Source organism: Lactuca virosa, chromosome 1, assembly GCF_052849685.1.
Source record: "Lactuca virosa cultivar CGN04683 chromosome 1, Lactuca_virosa_CGN04683_v6, whole genome shotgun sequence".
Lineage (NCBI taxonomy): Eukaryota > Viridiplantae > Streptophyta > Magnoliopsida > Asterales > Asteraceae > Lactuca > Lactuca virosa.
The window spans coordinates 158,419,962-158,432,352 of NC_136426.1; the positions used below are offsets into that span (position 1 = coordinate 158,419,962).

The 12,391-nt window shown below is 30.7% G+C and overlaps 2 protein-coding genes and 1 long non-coding RNA gene across 3 annotated transcripts; 2 read left to right on the top strand and 1 right to left on the bottom strand.

Annotated features, from left to right (window-relative positions):
• The first annotated feature begins 4,450 nt into the window (after nt 1-4,450).
• Nucleotides 4,451-6,724, top strand: LOC145107200 (uncharacterized). The gene is made up of 7 exons (XM_079044046.1): nt 4,451-4,549; nt 4,635-5,186; nt 5,652-5,763; nt 5,844-6,016; nt 6,158-6,235; nt 6,304-6,344; nt 6,579-6,724. The coding sequence occupies exons 2-3, from the start codon at nt 4,746-4,748 to the stop codon at nt 5,658-5,660; spliced, it is 450 nt and encodes a 149-aa protein (XP_078900172.1). The 5' UTR covers nt 4,451-4,549; nt 4,635-4,745; the 3' UTR covers nt 5,661-5,763; nt 5,844-6,016; nt 6,158-6,235; nt 6,304-6,344; nt 6,579-6,724.
• An 842-nt stretch (nt 6,725-7,566) lies between these two features.
• On the top strand, nt 7,567-8,445 carry LOC145107208 (uncharacterized). Its single transcript, XR_013707756.1, has 4 exons — nt 7,567-7,595; nt 7,935-7,983; nt 8,101-8,256; nt 8,358-8,445. It is a non-coding gene; the product is annotated as an uncharacterized LOC145107208 (long non-coding RNA).
• Nucleotides 8,446-9,525: 1,080 nt separating this feature from the next.
• On the bottom strand, nt 9,526-11,920 carry NDPK1 (nucleoside diphosphate kinase). The gene is made up of 4 exons (XM_079079779.1): nt 11,767-11,920; nt 11,240-11,288; nt 10,269-10,500; nt 9,526-9,780 (listed from the first exon to the last, which is right to left on the bottom strand). Exons 1-4 carry the CDS (start codon nt 11,815-11,817, stop codon nt 9,666-9,668), a joined length of 447 nt encoding a protein of 148 aa, XP_078935905.1. The 5' UTR covers nt 11,818-11,920; the 3' UTR covers nt 9,526-9,665.
• Nucleotides 11,921-12,391: the final 471 nt, after the last annotated feature.

The following is a 12,391-nucleotide window of genomic DNA, read 5'->3' on the forward strand; positions in this document are numbered from 1 at the left end:
GGATATCTAAGGTAAATGTTTATTTCATTGTACTTACCGATTACAATTGAGATTTAATCTGATCTGAAATTCCGTGAAAATCTTTAATTATGAGTGAAATTCTGAATTGGTAAGCAAGGCTGGCCCATGGCATGTGCATCAAGTGCCCATGAAGAGGGCCTAAAAAATTTATAGGGCCTAATTTTTTTATAGCATTTTTAGTAGCATATACTCATTTAATGGCCCAAAGAAAAAAAAAAAAAAAAGAAGGTTACTCTTTTCATTCTATTAGTCACCTGCACGCAAGAAATGAGGGAGCGGCCGAGTGGGAAAGAAATTTCGGGAAAATAAAAAAAAACGTTTATGTTCTTCACTGATTACGCTGCAAGCATGGGGCATTCTCGATGATAGTAAACATCATTACAGAGCAACGGTATTATTGATCTTTTTGATTACTTATTTTTATGTTTTATCCATCATTAGTCGATTCCAATCACTACGAGCAATAGACACAATCAACATACAACAATCTGCTTGAGGTGTCGAAATCAGAAGGTAACATTAAGGCATTTCTTATTTTTTTTTTTCATGGATTTCTTATTTGTTAATTGTTACTAATAAGTGTTTAATTTTTATTTCTAAATTCTAATCATATTTTCTTTTTTCTTCTGCTTCCAATCAGTAATCAGTAAATCCTAAGAACAAATATATCAGTTTGACAGTTTCATAAATCAGAACTCAGAAGAAACAAGGAAGTGAGGAAATTAGTTTCTAAATTTTGAAGGTACAAGCAAATTCTGGTTTCTTTTTTGATTTCAGGTTCTGAATTCGTTTCTGATTTTGGTTTTCGATATTGAAATATATCATGCTGATTTGGATTATGTTTTTTTTTACAGTTTTGATATCCTTTCTTGTTGATTTGAAGTGTTGAAAATCTAGAACCAAGAAGAAATGTACAAATCACAAATAAGGTCGTTTCTTTCTTTTCTATAATTTGCAATGCCTCCTAGATTAAAAAAATATGCATCTGGATATGAAAAATGTAAGAATAAACAAAAAATTAAAGAAGATAATAAAACTCAAGCAGGATCTATGAATAAGTTTATAACAAAAAAAAACACAAAACTTTCCGGAAAATGAAACACAAACTGTTAATGAAGCTAATCTTGATGATAATGATAATGTTGATGTTAATGTCAATAATAATGTTAATAATAATGTTAATGATAATGTAGATGTTAATGATAATGCTAATGTTGGTGTTGATGATAATGTTGATTTTCACACTCTTGATATATTTGATCCAAGAAATTGGGATGTTCTTGATTCTAACATGATAAATATTTTAGCATTGAAAGGTTCTAAAAGAGATTTATCCATTATAAAATGTCCTAAAGATAAATATTTAAGAAGATTTTCCACAACATATTATATTAAAACTTTACCAAATGGGGGAAAATGTGATAGAGATTGGCTTGTTTATTCTAAAGAAATTGATAATTTTTTTTGTTTTTGTTGTAAAATATTTCGAAAAGGGTGTGGAAAAGGTCAATTAGCAAATGAGGGTTTTAGTGATTGGATACATCTTAACACTAGAATTAAAGAGCATGAAACTAGTATGGAACATATTAAAAATATAAATATTTGGTATGATTTGCATTTAAGATTACAAAAAAATAAAACTATCGATAATGCGGCTCAAAAACAATTAGAAAAAGAAAAAGTTCATTGGAGACAAGTTTTGTTGAGAATTATCTCTATTGTGAAATTTCTTGCTAAACATAATCTAGCTTTTCGTGGTACTAATGAGAAGTTGTATGAAGATAACAATGTAAATTTTTTTAGGCTTATTTGAAATGTTGGCTGAATTTGACATGGTTTCTTACAAGATTCTAAAAAGTTCGCCGTGGCTCCAAGGCTTGTGCCTGCCGTCAAGCTTTACCAAAATGCCGCATTAACTCATATATGTGTATAAAATAGAATAATAGTTGAAAATACATATAAAAATATTAATTATATACAAAATTGTCGCCTTAAGTCACGCCTTACAAACGACGTGGCTCGCCAAGGCTCGGAAAAGCTTGAGGTTTGACATTGCCGCCAAGTCACGCCTTACGTTATTTAGAACCTTGGTTTCTTACGATCATATACAACGTATTACAAATGAAATTCGTATCCATAAACATTATCTTGGGCATAGGATACAAAATGAATTAATACTTTTGCTTTCCTAATAAATAAAATCTATGATTATTAAAAAGATAAAAAATGCAAAATATTTTTCTATAATACTTGATTGGACTCCCGATATAAGTCACAAGAGCAAATGACTATTATTTTAAGATATGTGGATGTGTCGTCAAATGTTGTTTGCATTGAAGAATCCTTTTTAGGGTTTTTAGATGTAAATGATACCGGACAATGAGTTTTTGATATTTTACAAAATGAATTGAATTTGTTTGATCTTGACATTAATAATGTATGTGGACAATGTTATGATAATGGATCAAATATGAAAGGAAAACATCAATGAGTGCAAAAAAAAATAATAAATAAAACTTTTAGATATAAGTTCTAGAGCTTTTTATACTCCTTGTGGTTATCATAGTTTGAACTTAACTTTATGTGATATGGCTAATACTTGTGGTAAAGTTAAAGGTTTTTTTGGAACAATACCATGTATCTATATAATTTTTGAAAATTCCACTAAGAAATGAAAATTTTTATATAATTTTTGAAAATTCCACTAAAAAATAAAAATTTTTAAAAGACAATGTAAAAGGATTAACTCTTAAATGACAATATGGTTGTCAAATTTTGCAGGATATCTCGATATATATGTGCACAGTTAGTGGGAGTAATAGAAATTGTTTGATGAAACCTAATTGGTTTCATTTCATTTTCTTTTTATTATACAAAATATTCAAATTATTACTTTTATATTTTAAGATTCTATTTTATATATTTATCATAAAATAGTACTATTTTAATTAATCAATGATATACTAAAAACTAAAAATTGTATTATTTATAATAACTAGATTAAAAATCTTTTAAATATGTTGGGAACAATATGTTTTTTAATATCAATATTAAATATAAAAATTCCCCAATAATACTTGACCTATTATGTTATCTCAAATAAATATGTTAATAAGAAAAACTGATTTTGTTATATTACACCATCTATATTAAACGAACAAATTTAGGCGTTATGTTAAAAATCTGTTAAAAGTAGCACTTTACATTAAAATATATATGTTAAATCGCGGAGAGTGTTAAGAAACAAAAGTTCGAAAAGATTTTCATTTGTAATTTTTGAAATGAATATTAATGTTATTTTTTTTCATAATTGATGGCCTCATAACAAACTAATAATGAAATGTTAGGTATTTTTCGAATTTAAGGATATCTTTTTTTGTAAAAACTTAAGCTATTGTAGTCAACCTACTTTTATAATTAACCAAAACTACATATTTCAATTTTAACCGAAACAACAAATTTATGAATGTTGCATCAACTATCTTTCCCTGACACACTAAACCCTAATACATTGTTCGTCGGAATACATTGTGCTTTATTTTTAATGTCATATTTCCTAAAACAGACTAATTGATGAATTGTAACTAATAACTGTTCGCCGAACTAATCGCCTCTAAAACTAACTTCGTAAAAAACTATTCACACCCGTCGTTTAGCACGGGTATATATATATATATATATATATATATATATATATATATATATATATATATATATATATATATATCTTTACTATATTATTAAGGATATTGCCCACTTCTTGAAAATTAAGAGGTACAAAACCCAATACGTCATTTACAAGCATGTTATGCATATCACTAACTTGACATCATATACGCTTTTCCTTTTGTGAAAAACCCTAAAATCCTATACACACATCTTCACACGCCGTTTCTCCCATTTCTCTTATGTATCCTTAAACGTAACCGCCATTCCGCCTACCTCTTGAAGTCGTCGCTACCTCCACTCTCTTGAGACAGTCGCTACTTCCACCCTCCGGCAGGCCTCCGCTACCATCACCCACCTTACGTCGCTACAACATAGAAGAGGGTCCCCCATTAACCCTTACATACTAACCCGACTGTTCTTCCATTTTAACTGTATAATTGACGCCCTAGAAGTTTACCTATACTACCACCGGCATCCGCCACCCCCCTATGTCACCCCACTTCTACCTTCTATCGGGACGAGAAACCCTAAACCTATCCCACCGCCACCGTGAACGCCAACGTCACACACCGTTCACAGGTACCACTAACCCTAAGTTTCCTCCACCATCGCCACCAGGCATCACACACACTTAACCTGACAGTTGGATTCTCAAGACTGATTACTTATCTGCAAGCAATGAGGCAGGAAGATTCCTAACAGAAGAACCTTATGAATGGCACAATAACGGCCTAAGTCAAGATGGTCAGATTAACCTGCAAGCTCCAAGGAAGTGGCGCCTTTTGAAAGAGAAACCGGGCATGCTGCCTTTTATGGAATACGTATTGTCATATATGGGGAATGCATTGCACCCTCTTTGGTATTTTTATTTTTTAAAATCTTGTTTATATGTAACATTGCAACCAAACTCTTTTAAGATGTTTTTTTTTTTGCTTATGTTACAGGACACTCTTAAACGGGCAGTGAAGGCTGGAGATGGGACCATAGTAGCGACTTCCCCACCATACACCCGCTTTCTAGACATTGGTATCGACTATGCCATTGTGAGTCCTGGCATGCCACATGTCGATATATGGGTTCAGGAGTTCATAAAACATGAGATATTGTGTGTCTCCGCTGATTACCTTGTGGAATATGTATGCAAACCTGGATATTCCCTTGAAACACATGTCCAATATGATACCAATGTTTGGGAAGAAAGGTCGTTTAACAATCTCAAGAACCGTTGTTTAACCATTGAAGAAGAAGAAGAGTCAACAGGTCTCACAACACCTGAGAGCAGTGATGTGGCATGTGAGGTATGTGGATCACGTGACAGAGGTGAAGAAATGTTGATATGTGGGAATGAAAGCGGTTCGATTGGATGTGGTGTTGGGATGCATATCGATTGTTGTAATCCACCAGCACCCATTTTCCTCCATTGCACCATATCTTCTACGATGAACCCCAACACGATCTGCCATCATTGGGTTAAAAGTCAACAAATACCTTTAAAGGTACTCTAAATACATGAACTTTTATATATTGAATTAAGTTTTTCAACATTTCTCATATTTCATAACTTCTTATGGTATTCACAAAATAGATGTTGAAGCCTTTGTGCTTAAGGTATACCTTGATAGATGTAATTATCAGGGAAGTTTGTGTGTTAGTTAATACAATTAAAAAAATATTGATTTTCCTTCTTTTTTTCTGATTTTCCTTCTTTTTTGTTAATATGATTAAAAAAATGTTGGTAAGTGAAACCACTGATTTGAGTAGAGGCTCAAGTTGAAAGACTTGCTAGAAGTAGGATTATGATGCTTGTAAAACCTATAAGCCAATTTAGGGAACAAATGTATGTCTTATACCATGGGCTTTGTCTGTGTTCAGAATCTGTAATCTTTATGTTGTATGAATGCAAGTAAGAGGGTTTTCATTCACTGATTTATGCAATGCACTCCTATGAGCATGTGTTTCAGGGCTTGTAAGCTTTACAACTATAACATCTGTTGATGAGGCTAAACATGGTCTTGAATGTCCAAGCTACCCCTGGCCTCGCCAATTAATTCTCAGTTCATATGACCATGCTTTGTAAGTTCCCTTTGATACAATACACATTTTTTTTGGATTAACATGTTGACCTTTTTCTTTTGTTCTTTTGACTTTTGAAGTGATGCACATGATTCGACAAGGTCACTAAGTATAGACACAAGTTGCTGTCATTCTACTCTTCACATGGTTGTTGCCATTCAAGGACACGGAGTTAAAATTTTGAAAACAATGGATCAAAGGTACTTTTGATAGGGCCACCTGGAATTGATCATTCACCTTATCTTAATGGAATGTAAGCCTTACATTGCTAATACTTTGTTCCTTTCAAATCTTTATAACATTATGCTGTTTTCTCTATGAAATCTTGTTGTATCTTTTGGTTATGACCTTATGATTTGGAGATAACCCATAACGCTTGATGTTTTATGTGTAGGAGAAAAGTGATAAATATGATCACCTGGACATGGAGATTGGTTGCAAGGAGTAGTCTCAAATGTCCACCGGTTGTAGGGTAAGTTTCCTTCGAGATCTTTTTCTGTAACAATCATTCTCTTATCTAACCTTTTGGAATGTTAACAGACACAATTGATACATTTCTTCTACTCCCATCTCTCAATCTGGTATAGTTTACTTTCCCATTTTGTTATGCTCTTTCCAAACTATTTTTGTTGTATTTTGTTGTTTCTAATTTATTTTAGTAGTTCTTAGATTATGGAGTAGATCCTGGCTTGGGAACTGAAACTCATTTAAGCATATCTAGAAACTAACCTTTTTTGTATTTATTTCATTTAATTAGATCTAGAAACAAGATCTATATAAAAACTAACATTTATTTGTATTTTTGTTTATTTCAGCAAACCTGGAATCAGATATCTTTTCACCACCTTAGGTTGTAGCCTCTAATGTGTAGGTAAAGTGTTGTTAATTTATTTTTTTATAGATATCTGTCTATGTCTAGAAAGCTCAATGTGTTGCCACTCTTGACGGTGAAGGGTGAAAATGTCTCTAATTGATGACGTTTCTGTAAGGTTGGTCACTCAATTCTACCATCAATATATTTTTAACCAATTTCCTTAAGATGGTTTGTAAAGTACAATTGTTATGAGCCTTTCAATTGATTGAAGTGACAATTTGGGAGCATAATGGTATTTCTGTCAAAAATAAAAAGCTTATGATGTTTTTGGTTTTTTGTCACATGACTTTTTTTTTCTTGAAAAAACAATATTCTTCAAATAAATTGTGAATATTGAGTTTGAGTATTAATGAAATATTTTTATTTTTATTTTTTTTATGCACAGATATGCTTAGAGAGGTTTAAGAGGCTTAAAACTTTAAATGGATCCCAATGGTTGCAGTTTTCTTACTCCAGGTATGCTCCATTTTAGATATTTTCTTTTTTCTTTTTAGGCATTTGATTATAAAAATGAAATCTTCAAGGGTAATTTTGGAAATTTCTTTGCCGCCTTTTCGTTTGTTATGTGAAATACATAAAATAATAGCAAGTTAAAATCTGTCTTTTTTGAATTTATTAATTAGTACTTTAATATAAATATATATTTGAAAAAAAATTATTGTTTTTATGGCAAGTTCAATAATTCTGGTTGTTAATTATTAATTTTTTATTATGATTTTATGTAACTGGAAATATGCTTATAATACGATTAATTTGGGTGTGATTTTTAAACTTTGCATAATTTTGGTATGATTTAATTATTGGAGTAATTTTGTTCTGTTCAATATTTTTGGTGTGCATTGTAATTTTGTTATGTTCAATATTGTTCATTTTCTTCAAACTTATTCCGCTAGACTGCTTCAGTTGTTTGGATTACGTGATGACTTCTTTATTCATTTGGATTTTGGGACGACAACAGGTAATTTTAACTTCTTTTTACGTTTTGTCTTAAGTAGTGGGTATGAAATATAAGGTTCTGTTTAATAAGCAAAATCTGTAAAGAAATATATGGTTGTGTGTAAAATTGTTTGTATATTCTACTTCAAGTTTTTGACTTATCAAAATCAACTCTATTTTCCTTTTAATGCTTTAGAACGGTCTGATCAGGTAGATTGACTAAATTGCTAATACGCTATTAACATTGTTTATTAAAGTTTATAATCTATGTTATATTATGATTAAAGATAATTGCATGTGTAAATATTTCCATTTAGTAGAATTTATGAGATTTATTTTCGTATATGGCCTTTTCTAATAGGTTTGACATGGATTCTGCAACATGGTTAAGGCCATCGAAGGCTATTTTTGTAAGTTTTTTTGTGGTTTTTAGTTATTATGTTAATTTTTAGTTTTTTGTATTATCAACTCTAATTTGGTTTTGGATTGAACTGTAAATTTGCTAAAAATTGATTCTTTATTGGTAGGAAAACAAATCAGAGTTGTGTTCTTTTTCCTATGACCATGTATGCACAATTGACTTGGTGGAAGTTTGCTTTTTTTTTTTTTTTGCAATTTTTTTGAGATCTGTGTTGGTTGTTTACATATGCTATTATTATGATATGGAGGGTGTAATGGTCAAAGTAAGTTAACAATACTATCATTCAAGGTTTACTGTTATTATGTTTTTTAAGAGTTTTATTAATTTTATATGCTAAGAAAAATAAAATTTATAAACTTTCAGGAAGCTACAGATGATTTGAGAGGGGATGCTTTGAGAGGGGTGTTATAGACGGTTTAATTGATTTAGATTCAGATAAAGTGCAACAACTATGTGATAAAAGAACACTTAATTTCTAATAGTAATTTAATAAAAAGTTTGGTTCTTTGGTTAACATTTTTTGGTTCAATTTAAATGTTTTTAGTTTTAGTATAAGATTATCTGTGCTTTGAGATTGTTTCCAAAGATTCCTTAGCAATTTATATAATAAATGTCAATATACCTTTATTTTTAATCCAAAATAATAATATGAATCTATTAATTTTAAATGAAAACAACGATGTAGATTTATTTTCAGCCGAAACAAGTGCACATCAATATTTTAAACCAAATCACATGTATTCATATTTTTAACCAAATAAAACCTTATTTTATTTTTAAACCAAAACAATTTACTTTTAATTTTCTCTCAAAACGATAATGTAATTTTGATTTTAAAAACAACAATGTATTTTATTTTTAACCCAAAAGGACAACTTATATAATTGATATATTTCAATGATAAATGATATTTGTCGATTCATTACATGCTCTTTAAAAATACAATTAATAAAATATAATCCCAAACAACGTTATTTTGTTTTAAACTCTAACAATTTACTTTTATTTTTAACTCAATGTTTTCTTTATTTCAACAAACATAACTACATACTTTCACTTTTGAACCATTCAAACAACATACCTAAAATTTAAAACCAAAAACAGTAACTTGTGTTCCTTGAAAAGTAATTTACGTTTCTTGAAATATAACATGTTTTCGAATGGAAATTATTGCCGCAACAAACTATTCGCACCCGGCGCGGGTAAACGGCTAGTATATATATATATATATATATATATATATATATCTCAATTCTACATATCCGTTAAAAAAAATCTAATTATTACCCTATCTAAATCCGGACATACCTGATTCAATATTTTTGGGCCAAAATCAAATACAAACGATGGATGTCATAGAATTATAAAACATAAACCATACACCATGGTCATATTACGGTCACCCTAGGCTCTCATTAGATGTATTGCATAGTTGTTTTCAGTGTAGATGGGTTAAATCCATGTTGTGCAACCATATCATACGAGTAGGCAAGTAGTACATAACAAGTATTCCAAAACTACACGAACAAGATCATAAAATAGAGCTGATTTCACATTCCAAAAAGTTCCTCACGCCATATCAAAATCCATAAACAATACCATAGATTACACCCTCACATAGTTCACAAGTAAAGGGTGTGTGGTTGTAACATGAAAATTAAAACTCAACGCTTATTCATAGATCCATGGGTGAAGGCTGCTTGACCAATTAGCTGTACCCTCGGGAAACCACAGTCCAATCTCCTTCCTTGCACTTTCAACCGCATCACTACCATGAATCACATTCCTACACACCCCACAACATAATATGTTCATATTACAAATTTCTTTTTATTCTTCAAAGTAATATAACTAATAGTAAGTCATCATCTAATAATACATTATCAGATAACTCACTAATCATTAGTGAGTCTGATATCTAATGGCTTTTAGTCATCCAATATCATACGACTCTAATTAGTCTGTCATTATCATTATCAGATGAGTAACTAATTAGAGTCAAATTAGTCATGTAATATCGGATGACTTTTAGTCATCCGAAAAATGCTACGGTCATGGTCATCTAATATCATATGACCAAAACACTTATCGGATAAAAGTCAGCCATCCGATATCATACGACTCTAATTAGTCCGTCGTTATCAGATTACCGACTAATTAGAGTAAATATCGGATGACTAAAAGTCATCCGATAAATGCTTTGATCGTCTAAGATCAAATGACCAAAGCATTTATATCGGATGACTGAAGCATAAAAATGGTGTATGATTGTACCTGCCAATGTCGATTGCAAAGTCACCACGGATGGTGCCAGGGGCAGATTCGGCAGGGTTTGTGGCGCCAATGATCTTGCGGCCAGTGGTAACGACATTCTTGCCCTCCCAAACCATGGCAACAACAGGGCCAGAGATGATGTACTCAACGAGCCCGTTGAAGAAAGGCTTTGAGGACAAATCAGCATAATGCTTCTCAGCAAAAGCTTGGTCAACAGTCAAGAATTTCAAACCTGAATCCAAATAAAATATATAAAGCTACTGTGCTATTTTGTTACATAATATTTTGATTTTGATTATTAATATAAGGTGGGATAACATGTTAATTTAATCTTCAAAATTGATATTTGTTACATTTTACCGAAAATTATATATTTACTTTTATTGGCAGTTGAATTCCAAATGAAACATTTAATGAATGTTTGTTTAGAATTGTCACCATTTTCATGGGCAACAAAAAGACAATAAATAATTATGATTATGAAATAATTAAAGCAAAAAAATTACAGTTAATTAGTAAGTTTTATTATTATGACTATTAAATGTGTCCAAGATTCCTTTAAAAATGATCACAAAAATGACCCACCAACAAAAAATTATTGAAATCGATAAATTATAATGATAAAAAAGAATGTAACTTCAATTTCAAATCTAGCAAAAAGAAAAAGGGAATTTTGTAGATGTGGGAGTGGGACAATCAAATTGTAATAAAGAAAACTTAAGGGCTTTTGGTGTTTGGTAAACTGATTTTGATTTTGATGTTTTTGATCCTTGTTGACCAAAATAAAAAGATGCAAAATCACAAAGAATCAACAAAAAAATTGAAATTCATAAATCCTTTGAAAACAAACATATAACAAATCACCCTATTGCCATGATTTAAGGGCCCATTAATTCCTTATTACCTTTAATCTTGTGTTTGTGTGTTTATAGAATGAGAGTTTGACCATGTAAATCAAGTAAAAATTGTACCTTTCAAGGAGAAACCTTTCTTCTCAAATCTGCCAATGATTTCACCAACCTAAACAAAATCAAATTGGTTAGAACTTCTAATTTACAATCATGAATCAAATTGGTTAGAGCAATTATTACATCGTGCAGTGAGACTGTGTTCTTAAATAAATCAAACTTCAAAAATTACACCCACGGAGGAATCAATTGTTGTCGATTCCAATTTTCACAAAATTCTTAATAAGAAGTTCTAGAACTACTTTTGAATCAACATCTAAACCCAAATAAACTTAATTATCATCAAAAGTCATCCAGATTCATCGAAAATTAGAAAAATAAACTCGAAACAGAGATGAATAAACAGAAGTTACGAGCAACAAATCTAGATTTTGATTTTATAAATAATATTCCAATATTCACGAACCCACAAACGGTTTCGTCGGAATCTACAAAGGAATCACAAAAATAGCAAAAAAGCGAAAAGATTTTTAGATTTCAAGTCGAAATTCTAGTGAAGAAGAAGAATAAAGTGAATGAATAAGACTTACAAGGCCTCTTTGAACGCCATCAGGTTTGATCATGATAAAGGTTTGCTCCATCTTTTGAGTTTTTTTGGGTATCTTGAGAATGGACAGAGATGAGAGGTACACGGTGATGTGCCGACGAAAAAGATAATTTATATATGGGAGTGGTCCGCCGTGAGTCGTATTAAACCCTAACCCTAAATACCAGGAATATTCTTCTGTATTTTCACGGTTTTGCCCTTATCAACCAATTTTTTGTTTTTTTAACAAATTAAATTGGGATTGTGCAAAAATTAAGCGATTAGATTTCAACCGATCTATCCTTCAAAAACAATCCAATTGAATTGGTTTGAAATTTTAAAATTTAATTGGATTATTGAATGACCATGAAAATCTAATGAATAATGAAAGCTATTAATGTTCATCCAATTGGATATCTAATATTATCATCTAGTAAATATGTAATTGTCATTCAATGTTATTTCCGAGAGAGGGTGTATTCACATTTACTACTTACATTTTCACGGTAACGTTGGCTTTCACTTATTTATTTTTCACTCACTAAAAGACATTAAACGCATCACATTTTACTTCTCTTTATTTTTTTTCTTTGATATATATTTTTTATCATTATATACTCTATTTGTAG